Genomic DNA, 23,156 nt, shown 5'->3' with positions numbered 1-23,156 from the left:
AACATAATGGTATATAAAGAACAAGAATATTAATTTAAATAAATAATAATAATACAATAATTTAAAAAGAAACAGAGTTCAGATGAATAAACTTCATTAATATAAAATTATGATTAAAAAAAAACATGTTATTCTCCTTTAAAGAGTTCACTGTACTGTTTGACAGTTTTATTACTTTTTTTTTAGTGTTTATAAGTGTGAGAGTCTTAATATATTCTTTCAATTCACATAAACATCCAGTGAAATTAGGGGAAACTTTTGTTATTTTGCATTTATGTGAAATTTACCATATAGAATCAATAAGTTTACTATGAATTCAATGTTATATTTATATAAAATGTAATGTAATTTATGTAACGACATTTTTACACTCAGTTTTAATAATAGTATATAGAGTGATGACACTATATATATGTTAAATATTATGATGATGAGTTTTAGATTCAATCCGCGTTCCTGTTGACTGCGTGACGTAAATTATATTGACGTCACTCGGCTGACGACTGCGGAAGCAAGTCGTTGCTTTAGCCTGTTAACTCAAAACCAAAACAGAGGGGTTGTTTTCCTTTTAAATCCTCAAGGAATCGGACTTTAACTCGGATATCGCCTTGACTCTGTCTGGTCGACTTACCTGTTGTGTCTCTGTGCTTGTCAAGGCGACTGAGAGGAAGCTAAAACAGCTAACTGACTAAAATGGAGGTAAATGTCCAGTATCGAGGAGTTAGCTTTAGCCAGTCTCTTAAAACTCAGTAATGTAACATAAATAACCTAAGTTTTCTAATATACTATAAATATATATAATCATCTGTCGTTCTGTAATCTATCTAGTTGTTTAATGACAGTAATCCTTACCTATTTAAATAGAGAAAGTATGTGACTTTGCAGCAGGTTGCTCATGCTATTTAGCTGTTACTCGTGTATTTGAGGAGCACTCTTTGATGTGTTAATGTGATGAATATAGATAACTTACACCTACCTGGAACACTATAACATCCGTGATGTTATTCTGACACAACAGGCATTTATTTACCACGTTGCCAAACATACAAAGAAGTCGCCTTTCCGTATTTTTCAGGCTCTTGAGTGGATTTGAGTTGGAAAAGTCTGGACTTCTTTTAAAAGCAGAAATTTTAATTAAAGTTTAGAATTTGATCTATATATGCCGAATCAAAAAGTGGATCCTACTGATACAGAAAAGATTTTACTGAATGTATTCTCAGCAATATACTTTTTCAGACAAACAGAGTAATATTAACATTAAACTTATAATTTTTAAAAGCAAGTTCTGTGGTGGCTGAGACTGGTGTTTTTTCAGACACTTATCAAGACGAGCAATCAGCAAAACTCAAGAAATACAGACACCTGACAGAGTTGACATCCCTCTAGATTAACTGCAACCTGCATCCATTTCATTTCTTCTTTTTCCTTTCATTGCAACAGGACCCTGGTGGTACAAGAGCAGAGTCGGTGGCTCCATCACCAGCTGGCACACCTAAGTCAAAGGTACTGTATAACGTTAACCTGTTTTTAAAACATCATTGTCTAAAAACACAATAAAAATCAGTCGTGTATGTCTAAATTTGCATGAACATGATTCACTGTAAGATATGTATTGGTATAGATTCATGGTCTTCTTGTATCTTTGTATTGAATTCTCAGCTGGACACACTGTCCAAAGATGACCTTATCAAGTTTTCCAAGAAGCAAATGGCAGCTTTGCAAAAGATGAAGAGCAGATGTGCAGGTAACTAAATGCTCATTTTGAGTTATAGAAAAGATCTGATGCACTCAAGAGTGTAATACATTTAAAAAGCCTTTAATACTTCATGGCTGCTTAGTCATAGTTAAAAACATGCCTACACAAGACCTTCATCAGGACAAGTACTAGTAGGATCCCAAAACTGAAGAGCACCAGAGGAATACCTTTCTAGCCCCACGCAGCACTCCATGCATCTGTTTTTTGACTAATTGCTCATGTTTATGTTTTATTATGTGGACCTACAGTGTCGTATTCATCCCTTTTCAGATTTAGAGAAAGAAGTCGAATCCATGAAACAGCAGCCCAAAAACAGCAACAGCAGTTCAGATGACTCCACGCTGATACAGGTTTGTATGTTTTATGGCAACATCTCATGTTTTTATATGTGTTATAAATATTCCTTTGTTAACATATTTAATTTTCATACTGCCTACTCTGTATGTGTAACAGGAGCTGACTGAGAGGATGGATGCGTTATTACTGGAAAAGGCAGAAACTCAGCAAAGCCTTGCATTGTCTCGTAAAGATTTAGAGAAGACTAAGCAGCAAGCCAAGGTGAAATAAAACACAAATATGATGTTTAACACAGTTTTACTGACTGGTAAATGGTTTCTCTGATCAATCTATTACATTTTTGTATATTTCTGCTGATTGTCAGGTCTATTCATTGAAGCATGTACTGTGTGTTTATAATTAAACCATTGTCACGACATGTACGTAACTCTTATTTTGCACAGGATGATTTGGCAGTGCTGCAAGGAGAGCTTGAACGTGTGATGGAAGACCACCAAAGGAAGATCAAGACCCTAGAGAGCAGCATTGAGGAATCCAACAATAAACATCAAGAAGAAGTGATTTATTTCCAGAAATTACTGAAAGAACGAGAGGAGGCTGACAGGGAGAGGGAGAGTGAAAGAGAAAGGGAGCGCCTAGCAGAACATGCCAGTGCCAAAGAGAGCGAAGAAGAGGTCCGACGTTGTTTGGAAGCTCAGCTTGAAACTCTTCGAGCTGAACTTGAACAAACAAAATCCCAGGGGATTGCTGAGCTGGAGGAGAGCCACCAGAGGGAGTTGACTGAAGCTCAGCAGGAGGTGGAGAACCTTAAGGAGGAGCTGGCTCAGAGGAGCCTGCAGCACGAGGAGGAAATGAGGGCTCTGGAGGAGGACTGTGAGGTCGAGAGGGAGCGTCTCCTGTTGCTGCATGAGGAGCTGACGGAGCAGCTCGCTCTTAAAGGTACAACAGCGCTTCATTTAAATAAAGCAGTCAGAACATGAACTACATCTATTAGAGTGAAAGCCACTCCCTGTTTTGAGTAGGCAGTTTCACTTATTACAGCAATGATACAATGTACTTATTGTAGCAGAGAGCAGGGCCAACCCAAGAAAACCAATAATCTATCTATGTATCTATAATCTAACTTATAAATTATATATTTACAGTCTTCAGACTGTTTATGGAAAATATTCTAATTTATTTTTTACACCAAAGAGGCACTAAAACCATCTATATTTGGTTGACAATATTTCAATATTTTTGGGAAAATAAGCTTTAAAGCTGAGAGTTAGATGAGACGAAGGGTATCACTCATGTCTATACAGTAAATATGAGGCTACTGCTAGCGGCCTGTTAGCTTTGCATAGCATAAAACAGAAGGAAACAGCTTGTCTCACTCTGTCCAAATGTAACAAAATCTGCCTCCCACATCTAAAGCTCACTAATTAGAGCCCGAGCACAAAAGTGCCAGGATCCCTGGCACTAAAAGTGTGAGGAACCTATTGTTTTTGTAGAGATTATTATTATTATTCTAGTACGCCATTGGCTCTCTCCAATTGTAATAAAATCTGCATACCAGCACATCTAAAGCTCAATAATTAAGACATTATATCTTGTTTTAATTTGTACAAAAACTAAAGCGTAAGAATCACAAATCACCATTTTCTGTGGGGTAGTGTGGGGTTTCATGCATGCTTAATGAGACTCCATGACGTTACTGGTCTCAGCCAAAAAATAGTCTGTTTTTTGTACCAGACTATGAGATATAACGTATTAATTAGTGAGCTGTGTTGCCATTGGAAAGAGAAGCTGTTCCAGTCTTTGTGCTAAGCTATAGCACAAAGCTAAGCTGACACCAGAAAGCAAATAAGTGTATTTCTCAAAATGTTGAACTGTTCCTTTAAGAACATAATTCCCTTTAGTGAAATGTAGTTAAAACCATGTTAAGGAGCATCTGTCTTAGTGGCAGCAGTAATTTAGTCTTGTTAGACATCTACATTGTATGTTCATACTTCTGTCCATGTTATAGATAAATAATTATATTAGTTAATTGATTTGATTAAAATCAGAATGACTTTTCCAACTTACATTACCTTTATTTTTACAGACAGTTACCTGCAGGATGTGCAAGAGGAAGACGAGGAACCAGTCCGTGGTTCAGGGATCGCCAGAATGCTGGAGCTGTCTGCATGCAGTCAGGGTGACTCCAGCCATGGTGACGGAGAAGAGACAGAGGCTGGAAAACTGAAAGCAGCCATGGAAGATCTTCAAGCCCAGAACACAATGTTACAAGACGAACTCACCCTGCTCAGTAATGTGAAGAGCGAGCTTGAGGCAGAGCTGGAGAGGGCCAAGGAGGAGTTCCAGATGGAGAGAGAGGAGATGGAGTTTAAAATCAATGAGTTGCAGATGAACCGGGAAAGTACCGCCTCTGATGTAGCGATAACCCTACATCAAATGAACACTGACCCTGACCAACAAGGGATCCAAAGAGAGGTCCAGCAAGAGGGTGAAGCACACAAATATGGAGTGGACGCTCTCCCATGTGAATCCAAAGAGTCAACAGTCAGTCCTGTCCAAGACCAAAACTCCTCGAATCCAGAGGAGTTAGAGAAGCTGAACCAGGAGCTGAGGGCCCAGTGTGAGGCCTTGACCGGGGAGAGAGACTCTGCCCTGGCTGATTGCCAGTCCATGAGGGACATACTACAATGTGTGGAGACAGAGCTGGGTCAGAAGACAAAAGATTTTGTTCTTCAGTACAAAGCCATGAAGGAGCAGGGGGCTAATACCTTACACGACCTCCAAGACAAGATCGAACAACTTAGCCAGGAGAGGGATGGACTGTTGGCGAGGGTCAGAGAGGTTACAGAGGAGAAAAACACTCTGATGGAGGATGTTCAAGACCTGAAGATGAAGCTTGAAGATTCCCAAGGTGAGGACCAGAAACTCCAGGCCTGTGTAGAGGAACAAACAGTTTTAGCCTCTGAGCTGAGACAATCTGTGGAAGGACTAACCAGGCAGAACGAGGAGATCCTCTCCCAGCTGCAGATGAAGGAAACCATGACTCAAGACCTGAGTGAGATGGTTAACATGCTGACTGAAGAGCGCGACAAAATAAAATCCCTGCTTCAACTTCGAGAAGACGAAATGCAGAAGCTTAACAGTGAGAGAGCAAAAGAAACCGAGAGGCTGCTGGAAGAGAAGGAGGCACATTTGCTGAGAGAGGAGAAAGAGAAGGAGTTTGAAATAGAGGCAAGCCTCAAAGAGGAAATAGGAAGAATGCAGATGACAGTTTCCACTTTAGAGCTGACTATCAAAGACATCTCTGCAGAAAAGGCTGAACTCCATCAAACATTGGAAGAGACACTCTCAGGGCTTTCCCAAGCCCAGGAGAAGAGGGAGCTTTTGGGCTCCAAGCTGGCGACCCTGGAGGCTGAGCTGGAGCAGGAGACGTCTGAAAAGCATCACCTAGAGACGAAGTTGAATTCACTGACGGAGGAGGCGGAGGAGGCCCGCAACACCATTAGCACTCTGGAGGAAAATCGGTCTGAAGAACTAAAAAACACAAAGGAAGAGGTGGAGGAGCTCCGAATTCGCATAGATGAGCTGGAAAAGGAGAGGAACTTGTTGAGGAGTAGCCTTGAAGAAGCTCAAGGGGAAGTAAGATTGGAGGAGGTGCAAAATGAGTTCCAGGCTCGTATCAGGGACTTGGAACAGGAGAGGAACATGTTGAGAAACAACCTGGAGGAGGTTGTGAGGGATACTGAAGGGCTGCAGAAAGACCTGCAGGATATGAAGTCAGTCAATGAGAAGATTAGTGGTGAGAACCAGAATTTACAGGCCCAAATTTCTCTCATGTCTCAAGAGAAAGAAGAGGAGGAGAAAGGGGAAATGGAGAATACGGAAAAAGAGAGGCAAGAGCTTAAAGAGCAGCTGACAGAGAAGGACGAGCTCATCTCTCAGTTGAGGAGCGAGATGGCTGCTCTCCAGGTCAGTGCGTTTCTTGATTTGTCAGGTTCCTCTAAGAATAGTATTAGTCCACTAGAGTATTTGAGAGATACGGTTGTATTGATCGTGATCACTGCTACATATCTTTTCTGTATGTGATTTTTTTTTTATGACTGTCAGAAAAAGCAAGACATCCCACTGGGCTCTGGCAACTTCTGAGAGACATTATTTTTCACATTTCATAGAACAAACTCCTGTCCAATACAACTGACAAAACAATCAGTAGATCAATGAAAGAGAAATATTTTTAAAAAAAAAATTTTTTTTCTTGCAGCTCTAGAAATAATTTTATGTCTGTCATCTTGAGGAGGGTTAGGCTTATCCACCCTAACGAGAATGGAAAATAATAATTAATTCTCTTTTTTTCTCTCCCTCTGTCTCTCTATCAGGACTCTGCTGCCCAGTCTGCTTCCTCTGACGAACATGCAGCCATGGAAATCACAAAGAAAACAAGTATGGAGATAACAATCACTTGTCAATTTTAATGAGTAAAATAAACTAATATTTCAACCTGCAAATTATTTCACTGAAACGAACAGTCCTTCAAAAACCAAATTAGTTCGCCTGCTGTGATAAATTATAGATAATAAATATAGACCTTTTTAACTCTTGCCCCACAGCTCTCCTGGAGAAAGAAATCAAAGAAAAAGACGAGAAGATGAACAAAATCAAGGCAGTTGCTGTCAAAGCGAAGAAGGAGCTGGACAACAGTAAGAAAGAGGTAAAGTGAGGCGTGACATTTCTAAACTATATGTTGTTTTAGTCCTTCATTAACCAAGGTAATCTCATTTGGATTTTCTCATTTCTTTTTCAAAGAACAAAAAAAATCAAAAACAAATCCAAAACTCTCTGGCATTACTCTTCATAAAGTGTATAATATAAGAAAGCCCTTCATGTCAGTTCTGTTATGAAAGAAGGTAAATATATTATACACAGATTATACATTTTCTCCATTTTTCTTTTTTCTAGGTTGCAACCCTCAAGGAGGAAGTAGCATCGCTGAAAGCGGAGAGAGAGAAAGTGAACAGCTCAATGAAAGATATCATCCATGGTGCTGAAGGCTACAAGGTAGGACTGTCTGGAAAAGAAGAAGTAGAGTCTGAGGCTCTGCAATGATATAATCCTCAACCATCGGTCATATCAAACACACTGACAGCATCTTCTTTAACGCACAGTCTGTATATTCAGACCGCTGCCAGTTGTACATCCATATGTTTCTCCATACGATATAAATTGTATTATTTTGTCAAATTGACCAGTTTAAACAAGAAAATGAAAGGTGTTGGATAACATTTACACTTTGTGATGTTATCTTATTTCATACCAAAAGATCCAGTACAATGTTAATCACATAACATGAAAGAAAAAAACAATAAAAAGACAGATTCAAGAAATAGGAACATTAAAAACATAACAGAGAGGATTAAAAGCGAGACTTTAAAACAAATAAAAAGAAAAGTAAATGAAATGACGATTAATACTGCAGGTGAGGTTAAAATATAGTGCAAGGTTCTCGGTAAAAGCACCTAGAAACTTAAGTGAGAACTTGTCAAAACTGACTTAAATCAATGAATTTATTACTATTAATTCTGTTAATTAAGAATTAAATAATGTGGTAGTTACTATGGCGATACAGCAGAGGCTTTATATCAGCTCACCAAACACTGAGCCCTTGTAATTGAAGTCGGGAGGGATGCATAATTTACTGTAAGTAGTTATTTTGATGAATGTACCAAATGATGAACTGAAAAACAAACTGATCGTCTTTAAAGTAGATTTCACAGTAGAGCACCATTAAAGATCCAGTATAATAAGCGTTGCTTAGACAGCTGGACCCTGATGGACAGCTTCAGATTGTTAAACATTTGATTAATTGTATACATCCCTAATATGTTGCTAATTGGCAAGCAGAAGCAGGCTCACCTTGAAAAAAAACTGACTCTCAGTGGTTTCGATAAGCAGCCCCCAGACTGCACTGTGCTTTATGACTGTGACTCCATTAGAAACGAAACCACTCTGTTGTGTCTAATGAGAGTTTTGTCATTTACTCAGATGTAAATATCTGAGATGCATAGTGTTTACCTTCACTGAGCTGTTCAGCCGGCTTTTAGTAATGAATGAATGAATATATGTGTATGTGTGTGTGTGTGTAGAACCTGCAGATAGATTACGACACGCAGACAGAGCAACTGGATAAGGAGAGAGAGAAGGTGGAGGCGGCAGAGAGACAGATTGCTGAGCTGACCAAACGACTCAGCAGTGCTGTCACACAGGTAACACAAATACACACTCAATCGCTCACACACACACACACACACACATTACCACAAATAAACACACACACACCACTCACACCCTCCAGTAAATCTAAGAAGTGCCACTTTGTCCAGCAATACATCTCACATAACTCAGTTTCCATCTGATTTACAGCGAGTCATTTTATCCAGCTATGCTTGACAGCCCGGCACCCACAAATAGCCCATAAGATGTGACTGGGTGAGCTGGGGAGAAATTGTTTTTATATACACTCCCCTCCCTAAGCTCATAACTGTCTCTTTCCAATGAGAGAACAACAGGCAGGTAAATGGAGCGGAGTATAGCTTCCATCTGCTGTGTGCGAGTGCAACACCATTTTCTGAGGCGCAGGTTTATTCTTGTGTGCGCTCATAGGTCTCAAGGGGGGGGAAGCAGGCAGACTGGAAGCTAGTCATGGATCTCTCAGTACGTCTGGACATCTCTGTTTACCGATCATAGTTTCAGTGTTTGGCTGACAGATGACGGGAGGTGGCCGCTGTTGCTGGTTCAGTGTAGAGAAATCCCACAGAGCCTGCCGCTGTCAGATTTGCATGACTGACTTTCAAATGTGTCACGTGTGTTCGTGCAGGTTTGGTGTACTTCTTGTACGTTTTCAAGCTGAAATCTTTAGTGTGTAACATAGTGGTGTTATAAGAGCGTTGTAAAACAGCCTTTTCTCAATATGATATCTGCCTTTTTTATGTCCAGTGGGATTTTAAAAGAACTATACAGAAACATGTTATACATAAAATCACCACAACAGGCCAAATACAAAAAGCATTTTAGCTGTTAATCATTGTTAATCAACATTTTAGACTAAAATAGTTTTTATTTGTTGGCCAAACCTCCTAGTACATTTTCAGAGAAAAGACTCACAGGGATCCGTGGATTTTAACTTTTGTTCATATCACCAGTTATCATTAGTTCACTTGCTCTGTATTGGTTAACACCTCGTTTCTGAGAAGTTGCCATCTTCTAAGTTTTTCACCTGGCTGCGACTGTAATCTGGAGTATTTATGCTTTTACAGACAGAGTTGCTGACCAGTGAGAAGGAGGACCTGCTGGCCGGTTTAGAGACCACGCGGAGCACAGTCAGGCAGCTGGAAACCCAGAACCAGGAGTTTCAAAGACGGTCGGCAAGTCTGGACAGAGACCTGCTGGCTGAGAGAGCTATGAAAGAACAGAAGATGAAGGTAGAAATATAGAGAGATGAACCCTCTGTTTCATTGTTATGTACTAATCAGAGGTCATGCCAGCCTCTGCTCCCTAGTTTGTATTTTAGCTAATTTAATAATAGAATAGACGGTGAAATTTTACCTTTTAACAGACAAATCTGATTCAAAGTATTTTAAAAATACTTCAAGTATCTTCATGTCTGCTTTTTGTGTGTGCGTGCGCGCGTGTGTGTGTGTGTGTGCGCTTCTCCAGGAGTTGTCATCTGCCACGACAGAGGTAGAAGAGCTGACAGCACAGCTCCGCAAGCAGCAGCAGCAGTCTCAGCAGACTGCCCAGGAGCTGGAGCAGCTACGCAAGGTACACACATTCACTCACACGAACAGCTTTTCAGACACTAGTGTCTCTGAGGGCTTGTCCAGTCAAGCGACTGGACTGTGATGGCCGGCCCGCAGCTACAGCAGCACCTCTCAGAGAGAAAGAGAGCAGTTCTAGCCCACAGCACAGAAACCGCTGTTGGTTTTCCATTAGCAGAGACCCAAACAGTGCAGCAACGTACATGGAAGCTGCCAGGAGGCCTGACTTTGTCATATGTTCACATTGTTAGTAGAGCCTGACAGTTACTGGAATTTGAGGCCCTTAGTGAAATTTATATTTTGGAGTAAAAAAACAATGCAGATACCAGGTATTGTTTTTTTAATAATTATCTAACACAGTTATTTTTATATATAATATATAATAATATATTAATATATTAATTTTGAATGAAAAATAATAATGGTCAAATATATGTAATAATATGGCCTTGATCATTATTTTCTACCACATAGTGTAAGATTTCATTGTCTGCAATTATTATTAATAATTCATTTATATTTCAAAGAATTATCACTTTTACAGTCATGTTCAGAAGTTCTCATGTAAACTCCTACATACAATCTCCTTCAGTCTTACAAGGTTTTGACCAGTCACACAATCAAAAAAAATGTTTTAGCTCTTGTCCCTGTAATGATCTCATATGTTGACTGTACCTCTAGGAGGCGCAGCAGAACTCTCTGCTAGACATGGAGATGGCCGACTACCAACGTCTGGTGAAAGAACTCAACACCAAACTGTCAGAGAGAGACGAGTGTGCTGAGGAGTTAAAAGCTCAGATAAACACACTGACCCAGAGGGAGGAAACGCTGAAACAGGAAATCGGTACGGTTGATGGTCACATTTTGTCTGTAACGCACAGATTGATACAATTTCTTCTCTGTTGTACTTAATAATGATTTGGGAATTACATGAAAATAAAAATACTACCAGCTTTACTCAGTCTTTACTCTTCACAGCATGATTCCACAGAATGTAGACGACTTGTTCACTATTGACCAATTGGATATGTGTTCAAACCAACTGCATGAGAACAATCATGTCAGAGCGGTTGACCCTGATGGGCTCATATATCAGTTTTAGTAATAGGACGATATAATTTAGGTCCCACATATTGAAAAGTCATCACCATGCTGCATTCACTTAAAGTAAACATCCACTTTCCTGCAGAGCCCAAATTGTTGGTCTTCAGTTGGGGAAAACTGTTGCATATAATTATCCTGTCTTTTTCTGATGTTTCCATGTTGTTCTATGCTGTCAAGCTGTGTAAAATACAAAAAAAAATAATAAAAAGCTTACAGTATGTCTTTCAACTAAGCCATTTTTATTTGTGTGTGTGTGTGTCTGTGTGTGTCTCCAGAGGCTTTGAAGTCCCAGCTGGACCAGGGGGAGGAGAAGACCTCCAAGATGAAACAGCTGCTGGTAAAGACCAAGAAGGACTTGGCCGATGCCAAAAAACAGGTCTGTTTCTCTGTCTCTGTACAAGCGGGGGTGTGTGTGTGTGTGTCTGTATTTTTAAGTGTGTCCCACAGGATTTCCTATTACTGCCTGTAACGTTGCTGCCTGATGAATGTAAATAGTGTTATGCAACCATGTGTGGGCATGATTTTCTGGGAGGCCTTGAAGATGTTGGGAGTAGTTAATCATTTGTGTGTGTTGCGGTGTTTGTTAACACGGGTGTATTAATTTAAATTTTCACTCGGTTCGTGTGCGTGCATGCGTACAGGAGAGCTCCCTCATGGTGCTGCAGGCCTCTTTGAGAGGAGAGCTGGAGGCTAATCAACAGCAGCTAGAAAGCTCCAAGGTAAGACACCCAGCGAAACTCCTCTCTGCTCTTCCTTTTAAAAATTATATCGTTTCAGAAATCAACATTTTGCCTTCAAAAGTCACATCTTAAAAGCGTGTGTGTGTGTGTCGTTGTGTGTTCAGATTGAGGTGTGTGAGCTGACAGCTGAGCGCCATCGTCTGCAGGAGCAGCTGAAGTCTGCGTTGGAACAGCAACAAAGAAGCAGCAGCTCTCTGCAGCAGCGCATTAACAGCCTGCAGCAGGAGAGGGACGATGCTAAGGTACACACACACACACACACACACACATTCAACCTTTCATTTTTTTTACTTTTTGTTTGTGTTTAATTGACCGTCCTCCATATACTGTACATACGAGTACATACACACTCACACTGACCCCTGAATGGCTCCACCAGAATGAGGAAAAAGGTAAAGTGAATTGCTCAAGGACACATCGGTAGTAGTTTCTGAGATACTGCAGCTCATGCTCAGCACTTCGAGAGAGCAATGTGATGTAGGTCTGCAACTAATGACTATTGTCATTTTAAATCTCTGTTATTTTTTAACTAATCAATTAATGTATACAGTTTTTAAAATAAATAGTGAAAAGTGCTTGTCTTCAAATTGCTCAAGGTGACTTTAACCAATATCCGACATCCAGAGGTATTTAATTTACAGTGATATATATATATAACGACAAAGCAGAACGTCCTCACATTTAAGAAGCCAAGGAACCAGTCAATATTCGCTTGGCAAATGACTTGAATAGTCCGTTATCAAAATTGTGTTTGACAAAGAACTCTCTGCCAAACAGCTAATGCATTAATCAACTAATTGTTTCAGCACTAGTGTAATGTGACTGGAATTTTTGGCTACAGGGCATCGAGGTTGGAAAAAAAAAAGATCTAATATTTCACGTACTGCAACCCATAAAACACTATCTGTAACTATAAGTGGGAAGGATTCCACTTAATGAGCAAACTGCACCTATTGTTTGAGTCTTTGAGTCTAGGAGCTGTATGTTTTTAATCTAAGATAATGAAAAGCACACTGTAAATATAATTAACTTGCATAATTTTCAAAACTTTGTTTAGCTTTCTCACTAACATCCAAGATTGGTAATAATAGTCAAGTCAGCTGGTGTTCATTTCTTCTAATATTACTATTTCTGAAGGCCATGTTTTCACAACATCCTTTTTGTCATCACGAGCTTAAGTTACCAACCTCTAGGCTACATTATCCTGCCTTTGCAGTTTTTCATCTTTCTCTCATCTCCTTCCTGTCCTTTCTCATCCCCTTGTTACAAGCAGCTCTAAACTACTATCTGAGATATTTAAATGGATTTTTGACCACTATGTGAATGCGCAGCCCTGCACAAACCAACTGTCATTGGCATCGCATGATAATCACTAAGTGGAAAAGATGGATGGAAAGATGAAAAATTATAACTGGGTCTTCAACCTTGTTAGAGATCGAACACAGGCAGCTTTAATAATAGATGCATTTGTGCACACAAACTGAAACATGAGCATTAGTGAGACTGAGTTTTCACGTTAAAAGTAATGGTGTTGTTTGTCCAGAGAGAAGTAGTTGAGCTGAAAGAGAGCACTTTTGGAAAATCGAAGAAGGGCAATATAATTCAGTGGGTGAGGGTTATATGACACACCATTTGAAACATCCTCATTGGGAAAAACTGGAAAAAGGGTTTAGAAAGACAAACATCTTACCAATGCTTCTGATGAGAAAGTTTTAAGATAGGGCCAGTGCACTGTCATAGCACATGTAGTACTAGTAAAAGTGTTTGTTGTTAAGTCAAATTGTGAGACGAGCCTTTGAAATGATTCATGTAACAATCATGATTATTATGAAGCTGCAGGAGGCTTATACACCTGATATACACCCTCATTTTCCCTGTGTCGTTTCCAGGCTGAACTTACGGCAACAGCCGAAGAGTTTGAGAGTTATAAGGTGCGAGTCCATAATGTGCTCAAACAGCAGAAGAACAAAACCACCACCCAGAGTGACGGAGACTCCAGCAAACTAGAGAGGTAAGGACACATGAAGAAGTAGGGCTGCTAGTCCTACTCCTCTGACACCCTTAAAGCTGCAGTAATATTTTTTGGGCCACTAGGGGGCAGATTAACATCAAAATGAGCAGACAGACTAGGCTAGCAGTGTACAGACATTGTAAAATGATTAAAACTAAGCTTTTAAAACCTGAATATCTTTAAGTATTTAACCAAAACACAAGAAGCAAAAGCCATTTGCAGTGTCTGATATCAAAAGATCAGTCTCTGACTGATATATGCAGATATTGGGCAAAATACAGCAAATACCCTGTGAGAAATAATTATAATTTTGAGGTAATTAAATCACAGACACAAAGGCAGCAACTTCATATTAGAGTGAGTACAAATCTCTAGTTTGTGGAAGTATTAAACCATCAACATTATAAGAGTGATATGAATGTGTTGTGTGTGTGTGTGTGTGTGGCAGGGAGCAGTTGTCCTCTCAGCTAGATCAGCTGAGGTCCAGGCTGGTGGAGAGTCAGCAGAACCTCCAGAGCAGCACGGCAGAGCTGCAGCAGCTCCAGAATGAACACGACACTCTGCTGGAAAGACACAACAAAATCCTCCAGGAAAATGTTAGCAAGGAGGCCGAGCTCCGTGAGAGGTGAGCCGACTTGACTTAAGGTTTTTGATTCACATTTTGGGGAACATCTGATTTGACTTTGCGAATAGTTTTCCCTCTCCTGTTCACGTTCCTGTTACCTGCCATCCCGAATAAAGCAGTCTCTAAACCCTTCCTTCAGAATTCCTCTCACTCTTTCTCCACCACCAGGCTGTTATCAATGCAGTCGGAGAACGTGACTCTGCGGACAGACCTGTCTCAGGCTCAGGCTGACCTGTCCTCCCAGATCGAGGCCCAGCGACAGACCTACAGGGAGCAGCTGAGGAAACTGCAGGACGAGCACCGGGCCACCGTGGAGACCCTGCAGGGCCAGCTGACCCGTGTCGAGGAGCAACTCTTCAACCTGCAGAGCCAGAACAGTAAGCATTGTGGCGAATTACAAACTTAATGCATTGTAATTTATCAGCCAGTGAGTAACTCATACTATACATCAAGTAGCATTTGAAAAAGATGAGGTGACACATGTGTAACTAAACAGAACAATCAAAACAGGAAAACAGGAAGTGAATGGTATCATACAAATACATCCATCAGATCATCAAGTATTTTTGGATGTTGAAGTTTTGTTAACTCTTCCATGAGAGGATGATGTAAGAGAGAACAGAGGAAGGGCGGTTGCTGGTGTGTTTATCTGCCGAGCAGCGCATTCATCACCTCCCACACAGCTGCCCTCTGGAGTCAAACAGCAAATACACAGTATGTGTGTGTGTGTGTGTGTGTGTTTCTTTCTCCTCTGTCACTTATGACCAGGTGTTGGCAAGGCTCCTCAGCTCTATTCCCGCCTCTCAGTGTGGCAAACGGCTCACTCTGGCATCTGGAGAGACTCATCATTAGTGACTCACACATGCACGCCAGGATTAGCCCGATACCGTACAAGCAATGCCGATATTAGCATTTACTGAAAGTCATATTTGAGCCCCTTTTTACCTCTGTATTTGAATTCATTGGCAGTTAAAATGCAGATTGGTTGAACATCAATGTATTTTACTGGCGCTATTGTGCAGGTGGCTCATGAAACTTCTAGACTCTGGACAATTTTTACTGGCCTCATATTTTTTCAATCAAACAGTAAAATTCATCTTGTTGTTCCTGCCATGTGTCATATTTATCTTTAATCTAAGCAATTAGACAGTATATAAATGCAAACTATTAATTACCAGTTGGTGGAGGCCGAAGATTCCTCTGCTGTAGAGTGATTGATGGATTAATCAATTGGTGGAAAATGAATCTGCAACTATTTAGAAATTCAAATAATTGTTTTAGTCATTTTTTTAAGCAAAAAAGTCAAACATTTGCTGGTTGCAGCTTCTCAAATGTGAAGATTTCAAGCTTTTCTGTGTCATACATGACTGTGAACTGAATTTTTTGGGATTTTTGTCTGTTGATTGGCCAAACAAGACATTTAAAGATGTCACCGTTGGCTCTAAGAAATTACAACGGGCATTTTTCACAATTGTTAATGTTTCAGTACTGGTCTGATTGGCACAGTGACCTCTCAAGTTTACTGTCACAATGAGGCTTTCTTCTGGTCCCAGGCCATCATGAAACCGTAACTCCTGAACCCTGATCAGACTACCAAAGCTGGCCGCACTCTAATGCATTCACGCGTGCACAAAAAAATTGACAAATTCATGTAGCAGGATGTCACCATCTTGCTCTTCTCGCTCAGCTGCATGGGAAGAAGGGCCAGACTGGAGGTGGAGAGAGATGAGGGGCGTGGTTTGGTGTCTGAGAGTCTAGTTCATTTATCACAATCCTCTCTTTTGTCCACCTACTCTCTCAAACACCTCAACTTGTCACTGCTCATGCCAGCTAAACTGGTGAAGACCAGAGTGTGTCTGGTGCCCCCTCATGTCATAATGAAGTAGGACATTGACTCACAACTTCATTATTAATTTAGTGTGGTAAGGGATTAAGAACGTAGAGGTATTCTTTCACAAAATAGACATAAAAGCAATACAAATATACTCTCTACTGGAGATATTGTCATTTTAAACTGGGAAACTTCAGGCCGTTTGAGGACTTGCAGCTATAAACCAAAGATAACAAGCACTCTAACCAACGTAATGGATAAAAAATGATTTAAGTGTTTCAAATAAATCTTGTTTGGTGCGATAGAATTGTAAAATCAACCATTATTTTATTTAGTTTTAACATTAATCGTAGTTTGTGTAACCCACCATTAACTGAATGTAATTTTCTGTTGTTTATTAGCCTAAGTGTCTCCTTTTTTAACATTCACGTATTCATCTGCTAAAAAAAAATTATAATAACTTGTTCCTCCATCAATCTAACACCTTTCAGGCTCAGTCTCAGTCCAGTCCAGCCGTAAGTCAGACCTCCAGCGGAGAAATACAGATCAGAACCAGGCAGGGCTGGGACTAATGGCCCTCGGCGACCTCCAGTCTATGGCCAGGGAGGAGGGTGAGGGCATGGAGACCACCGAGAACGAGAGCCCCTCCCCTGCACTTACACCTTTACCCTCTTTGGAGCAGCTCCTCACATCCCCAGACCCCAAACAAGGTGTGTTTAAATACATTAACATTTATTTAGTGTATAAAAGCACTGTGCACTTCAAAAGGTGAGAAGAGGTGAAAATATTCTACTTAACTGCACCAGGAGGATTTTATTCTCTTCTTAATTTATTTTGTAGTGGCAAAAACGAAGAGTCTTTGAGGATTACTGCAAAACACAGAAGGCTGTTAAACAACCCGCTGCATTTCTGAGAGTTTTAATTGCGTTTACTTTTTACAGTGTCTTACTTCTGTGACTCAAATGTGATTATTCAGACCACATAAAAAATAAGATGTGATTACAGAAGGCTCAAACTGGAGTTAAACAGTTTCTACTTTGATCTTACAGTTGTGTGTGTGTCTTTGGTTTTGGTCTCCAGAGCCGTTTGTGTGGACATTGGAGCCCACCAAAGAAGAGCTAAGTCAAAAGCTTAACACAGCCACACGCAGTATGGAGCATATGAACACCCTCCTGCATGAAACTGAGGCCACCAATGCTGTTCTCATGGAGCAGATCACTGTAAGTATACAGTAGCAGTCAAAAGTTTGGACTTTCTCATTCAAGGGAATGGGGAGGTGTCCAAACTTTAGACACATACACACACAGTTTATAGTACACACATTGGTCATTCAGAATAGTTTTAAGTATGAAATACTGAAAGAAGTTTATCATAAATATAATTTTCTGACAGTGTTTTGGCTGCAACTAATGATTATTTTCCTCACAGATCAATTGTTGATCAGTTTGGTCTCTATAATGTCATAAAATAGCGTAGAATGCTGATCACAACTTCTTAAAGCTTAAGGTGACATCTTCAAATTTCTTGTTGTGTTTCACCAACAGACCAAAACCCAAAGATAGTCAATCTAACACATATGTAACAGAAAAGCAGCAAATCTTCACAATTGGTGGGCTTGAAACAGAGAATGTTTAAAATTTTTTGCTTGATCAATGAGTCAAAATAGTTAATCTTGTCAATCGACGTATCACTTCAGCTGTAGACAGAGATGGGTGTACCATGTTTGATACTCAGCATAAATGAACCTAAACCAGTCTGTAATTGATCTTATAGATTTTATTTCAGTGATGAGAAACAATCAAACAAGGAAAACATATTTACTTGGAAGCAATGTCAAATCACATCAGTAGACAAGTGTGTCTTTTCTTTTCTTATTGATATTCTCTTTTTATTTAGGAACCAGCAAACTTAAGGCATCATTCACATGTTTTTTATACAAATTACATATAATTATGTTACCTCATAACTGATTGCAGCAGAGAACCAGTGGTGTGCAACTGGTGCAATTTTACCAACATAAATGGTTTGACAGACTCAATCCATCCTTTCCAACATTTGTCAAAAGTGTTCATGTGGACAAGTGTTTCATTGGTGTTTAGACTGCTCGGTACGCCCCAACAGTTATATCAAACAGTTTAGCGTTGTTCACTGTCCCCTCTTTGTCCAGAAGATAGTAGAACTTGTGTCCTTTGACCCTGAGAGGGATGAATGAGTGGGACTCCTGTCTGTGAGCGTAACAGCCTACCTGGGACAGCGGGACTGTTATTTTCCGGCCTTGTCCTGCTCCCAGAAGTGACTGTGTGGAAACTGTCACCATCCTCCCACCTTGGTGTAAAACCACCTGGCTGACGGAGCGCCGGCAAAACAAAACCCCGAGCCCGACTATCCCTCCTCCTATAGTCAGGCATCCCAGCGTGAAGCCGTACCTCCAGGTGCTGGACCCCAGGTTCATCTCGAAACTCCACATCCCAGCCAGCCCGGTGGTGGTGGACGCCTTGGCCTTTCCTTTCTCCGTTGCGCCCCCCGTGTCTTTGAGCCCGGTGTAGGCGAAGTGAGCCAGGTAGGTCCAGAAGAGGAGCTGTCCGCCGCAAAAGCCGGCGAGGAGGCGGAAGAAGCGGGTCCTGTCGTGCTCAAACAGGGTGACATCTCTGGAGGGCTGGGTCGAGGTGCAGAGGCTGCGGCGGGCTGGCAGCCGGCTGTGAGCCGCACCCAGGTGGCTTCTTTGGACAAAAATCCTGCTGCACAGTCCAGCTAAACACACCTGGTGACTCCGGTTGGACACGTCGCTGCTCGGTGAAACACGTACCGACATGGACGCATTTTGTAAGAGTCTTTGCTGGATAACCAGACGAAACTGTCCGCACAGGCGCTCTAACCCCATGTTTTATGACGGAGAACCGCTTTAATCTGTGTTTTTCTTGACAAATACGGCAATACACTTAAAGAAATCGTTATCAGAAGTCGTGTTTTAACACTGATTTCTCACCACACTAGAGTCCTCTAACGTAGGCGCCGCCATATTTGTTGTGGGTGACGTTTTTTTTCATTCAACTTTATTAACAGCACAGTAATATTACAATACAAACAACAGTATAGGGAGTATTGGAGAAAATAAACTAATCACAAAAACACAAGCAGAAATAAAACTACACTACAAACAAAGATACATAATACAGAAATTTAGAGAAAAAATAATAACTTAAAATAGTGAATAAGCAATATTGCAAATCAACGTAAATCAGCTGGCAATGTTGTCCATAATGTTTCTCAAAAGATGAGATACAGATGCAGGTTTTTTTAGATACCCTGCATACAGAATGACAGAATGTCTGAAGTTTAACATAAAACAAGTTTTTGTTTGGAGGAAACTGAAGAAATCAGGCTTTGTGAAAATGATGTTTACCCGAAAGACACAGCAATTTTATCGAGTTATCAACTTCATTGTTGTTATGTGTGACGTTACGTACAGTATAAGATTACTGAAAGTGCCGCTGAACAAAATTAAGTACCACCTGTGTAATGGAGATCTGTTGATTTGGATAATAAGTTGTTAGTTTACCAAAACCAGTCCTCACGCAATTTCTCTTTTGGTTCTTTTTTTCTCTCACTAATTACCTGAGGTGGAGGGAGTAATTCCACAATGAAAAAATACTTCCTTACATGTAAAAATTTTGCATTTCAAATCTTTCACTCATACAAAAAGTACTTACAGTACCACTACCAATCAAAAGTGAAAGTTGTCATTATGCAGCAGAATGGCCTCTGTCAGTAATATGTTCTTAGATTATTTTGCAGCATTTTAAATTAATCTTGGAGCTGGTCAAGGTGAAACTAATTACACCTTTTTATATACTGATGATAATGCATCATGTCTTATAAGTTCATCATATCCTTTGCATATAAAATCATAATCTTCAAAAAAACTAAGAATAAATGGAGTAAAAACTACTGGTTGCATTTTCAGCCAGCTTTTGTCTTTATAAAACGATTGGCTTAAATTCTTCCAGTTTTCTATTCCACCTTTCAGAAATTAGAAACTTTAGAAAATAGTAAAACATGTATTGTGTAGATCAGTGAGTAGATATTACAAACTGACAGTCTTAGACTGAGGGACTTGGCACAGTTCAGGATTTTGTGATTTAATGCTGTCAATATCTTTTCTCCTGCTAGTTGTTGAAGAGTGAAGTGCGTCGTTTAGAGCGAAACCAGGAGAGGGAGAAGAGTGTGGCCAACTTGGAGTATCTGAAGAACGTTCTGTTGCAGTTCATCTTTCTGCAATCTGGCAGCGAGAGGCAGGCGCTTCTTCCTGTCATCCACACCATGCTGCAGCTCAGTCCAGAGGAGAAAAGCAAACTGGCTGCCATCGCACAAGGTACAGTACACACTAAGTGAACAGATTTGTAAAACTGAAACATATCAGTGTACTGTGTGCTTGTGCAGTGCACTAAAAAAATCCCCCCAAAATATGCAGCTTTGTAGTATTGCAAAAAAGGTTTACTATTAAACATATTCACCAAAATATAAACACAAATTTATATGAATATTGGTTAAAAATAAGGTAACAATACAGTATGACCAGCTGAACTGCATATAAACTCAGGTTTTGTGGCAGGAATATTGTTTTAATTATACTGGTTTCGCTACTTCATTTGATATATTATAGATGTAAGTGTCTGTATGTATGTTTGAGTGAATTTGATTCACTTTAATGACCACACAGCTCAATTGACGGAATTTGTTGTTGCTACAGTCCGCACAACATCACACAGCCACAATTATTAGTACATCATACTGTACACATTTAATGTAATGACACTTACACACATCTAAATTTTTTTTTCTCCAGGTTTTTCCTCCAAGTGAAACAGGATATAATACTTTATCCAGAATTTCTAACCAGGTGCTCTTTGCTTTGCTTTATGCAGGTGAAGAGGAGGCGGCCGGGTCTCGCGGCTCAGGCTGGACCTCTTATCTCCACAGCTGGTCTGGGATCAGATAGACTCGATGACCAACCAACTACAAAAAAAAAAAAAAGACTGGGAGTACTGTGCTAAGATGTTACTGGGCCTTTTTCTGTGAAAACCTGTACTGAGCAGTGATGCGCCAACAAATAACTCGGAGATTAACTTGGGCATTGTTAATATATCGGGAGCACAATAGAGGGGACCGAGGAATGTATAAATGGAGAATAAGGACGAGTGTGGGAGAGAAAATGAAAACCAAAACATTTGACATGTTTATTGATTTGAAATTGCAGTGCAATAGATACATAGGTCTCCTACCAATGAATGTTAACAATTACACATTTCTGTCTTCCTTGATATTGACGCATGTATTTATATCATAAGATTTACTGGACGTAAGGATTCACTTCCTTGATGTGAAGCTCCCAAGGCATTATAAGACATTAGCACACTGAGAACATTGTGAGAGTATATATATATATATATCACATCATAATGTTAGAATCACAATACTGTATCAAACACACAATGTGCACAAATTATGAGAGGAGGAATCAGTCAAAGGGTAACTGTGTAGTTAATGGCATCATATTAACTTGAATATAATTTTCAGATGTTTGATTACATTACAAGAAGTGTCTGCTTGCACTTCTAATGGGATTTTATACTGTGTAGCACAGTACACTTAAAGGACTATACAAGTGTTTTAGCGCTTTTGGTTAAAAAAAAATCTTATATACTTACATTTCTTTCAAAAAGTTTCAAAGGCAGTGTCTTAATTTTTTTGTTGTGTTGTTACTACCTAAGAGGCAGCTATTGCTCCAATCCTTACATTATGACATCAACATCCATCAGAGTAAACCTCATGTCTGCCTTAATTTCTTTTGGCGGTTGCTGCCCAGAAGGTAGAAAAAAAAAAAAACATTCAGAAAATGCAACATGCTTTGGGGAAAGATCAGCAGTGGTGTTAAGTATATGTGATTTAGTTATTACGCTTAAACTCGCTAAAGCACTAGTATGGTCCGGTCTGTCTTATCATAATCCCACTTGAAGTACAAAAGAATTTATATCTCACATTCTCAGGCTCACCTGACCAACATGACTGACAAAAACATTGTAATATTAGTAATGTTTGTACATTTTCTGTCTAATTTTGTGTTACTAATGCTTCATATTCAGAAATCATGAGCAGTTATAATTTTTATTAATTGGGTTGTAATTTAACATATCATCTAGTGATGATTGTTTTGTGATTTTTTGTTCTGGTTTCTGTGTAATTTGTCGTTACTGTTTGCTGTGGTTGTTATTATTTAATACCAAGTTATTATTTTAATTGATTCTACATCTATTTTTGGAATACTTTTTTTTTTGTCAGTTGTTGTTCTGCCGTGATTTGTTGCTACTTCATCTGTCCCCATGACAACTACTACTACGACCCTGCTGAAGCCTCATTGAGCAGCAGGACTCATGGATGCTGCTTTTAAGAGTGTCTGACCGTGACCTCTGACCTCTCCGTGGAGGTGGGAGGGGAGGGGGGGGGGTAGAAAATTCCACACAGAAGTCCCCCTTCCTTTAAAACACACATCCACCCTCCTTATAATCACATTAATACATTTTAGCTCAAGTCCTACCAATGATGAAGATGATTGGCCTGTTCATTTCTCATTCCAGTGGCAGCTTTTTGTGTGATTCCTTCAGCGTAACTGAATGTAATTTTATCCAGAGTCTTTATATTTATGATGGTGAACGTCAGCAGAAGCTATGAGAGATTCTGGTAACTATAAAATCTTAACTGTGTAAGAGTGAATGAGCAATAACAGTATGTAAAGTTGATTCCACGTTTGACTGTTGTAAAGTGACACTGTAAACTTTTTATGTTACCACGAGGCAACAGTTTAGTTCAGAGACAGTTCTTGTTTTGTTTTTTTTTTTGTTTTTTTTTCTGGATTATTTCCAACTATAAACAATAATTAAGTCAACATGAATGATAACGTTTCCAATTACTTTGCATTCGATC

The 23,156-nt window shown here is 39.8% G+C and overlaps 2 protein-coding genes across 2 annotated transcripts; one reads left to right on the top strand and one right to left on the bottom strand.

The window, feature by feature from the left end:
* Positions 1–497: 497 nt before the first annotated feature.
* LOC121906999 (GRIP and coiled-coil domain-containing protein 2) lies at positions 498–23,124 on the top strand. Its single transcript, XM_042426276.1, has 24 exons — positions 498–699; positions 1,441–1,503; positions 1,660–1,744; positions 2,027–2,106; positions 2,210–2,314; positions 2,497–2,992; positions 4,140–6,022; positions 6,430–6,493; positions 6,661–6,761; positions 7,010–7,108; positions 8,194–8,313; positions 9,364–9,528; positions 9,764–9,868; positions 10,546–10,708; positions 11,244–11,344; positions 11,610–11,687; positions 11,813–11,950; positions 13,598–13,719; positions 14,168–14,344; positions 14,513–14,721; positions 16,667–16,885; positions 17,256–17,395; positions 20,346–20,547; positions 21,101–23,124. The coding sequence occupies exons 1-24, from the start codon at positions 694–696 to the stop codon at positions 21,172–21,174; spliced, it is 4,995 nt and encodes a 1,664-aa protein (XP_042282210.1). The 5' UTR covers positions 498–693; the 3' UTR covers positions 21,175–23,124.
* Positions 17,932–19,235, bottom strand: tmem223 (transmembrane protein 223). Its single transcript, XM_042426278.1, has one exon. The coding sequence runs from the start codon at positions 19,054–19,056 to the stop codon at positions 18,271–18,273; it is 786 nt and encodes a 261-aa protein (XP_042282212.1). The 5' UTR covers positions 19,057–19,235; the 3' UTR covers positions 17,932–18,270.
* Positions 23,125–23,156: the final 32 nt, after the last annotated feature.

This window comes from Thunnus maccoyii, chromosome 11, assembly GCF_910596095.1.
Source record: "Thunnus maccoyii chromosome 11, fThuMac1.1, whole genome shotgun sequence".
Lineage (NCBI taxonomy): Eukaryota > Metazoa > Chordata > Actinopteri > Scombriformes > Scombridae > Thunnus > Thunnus maccoyii.
The sequence above is the reverse complement of the archived record's forward strand: the minus strand, read 5'-3'. Positions and strand labels throughout refer to the sequence as shown.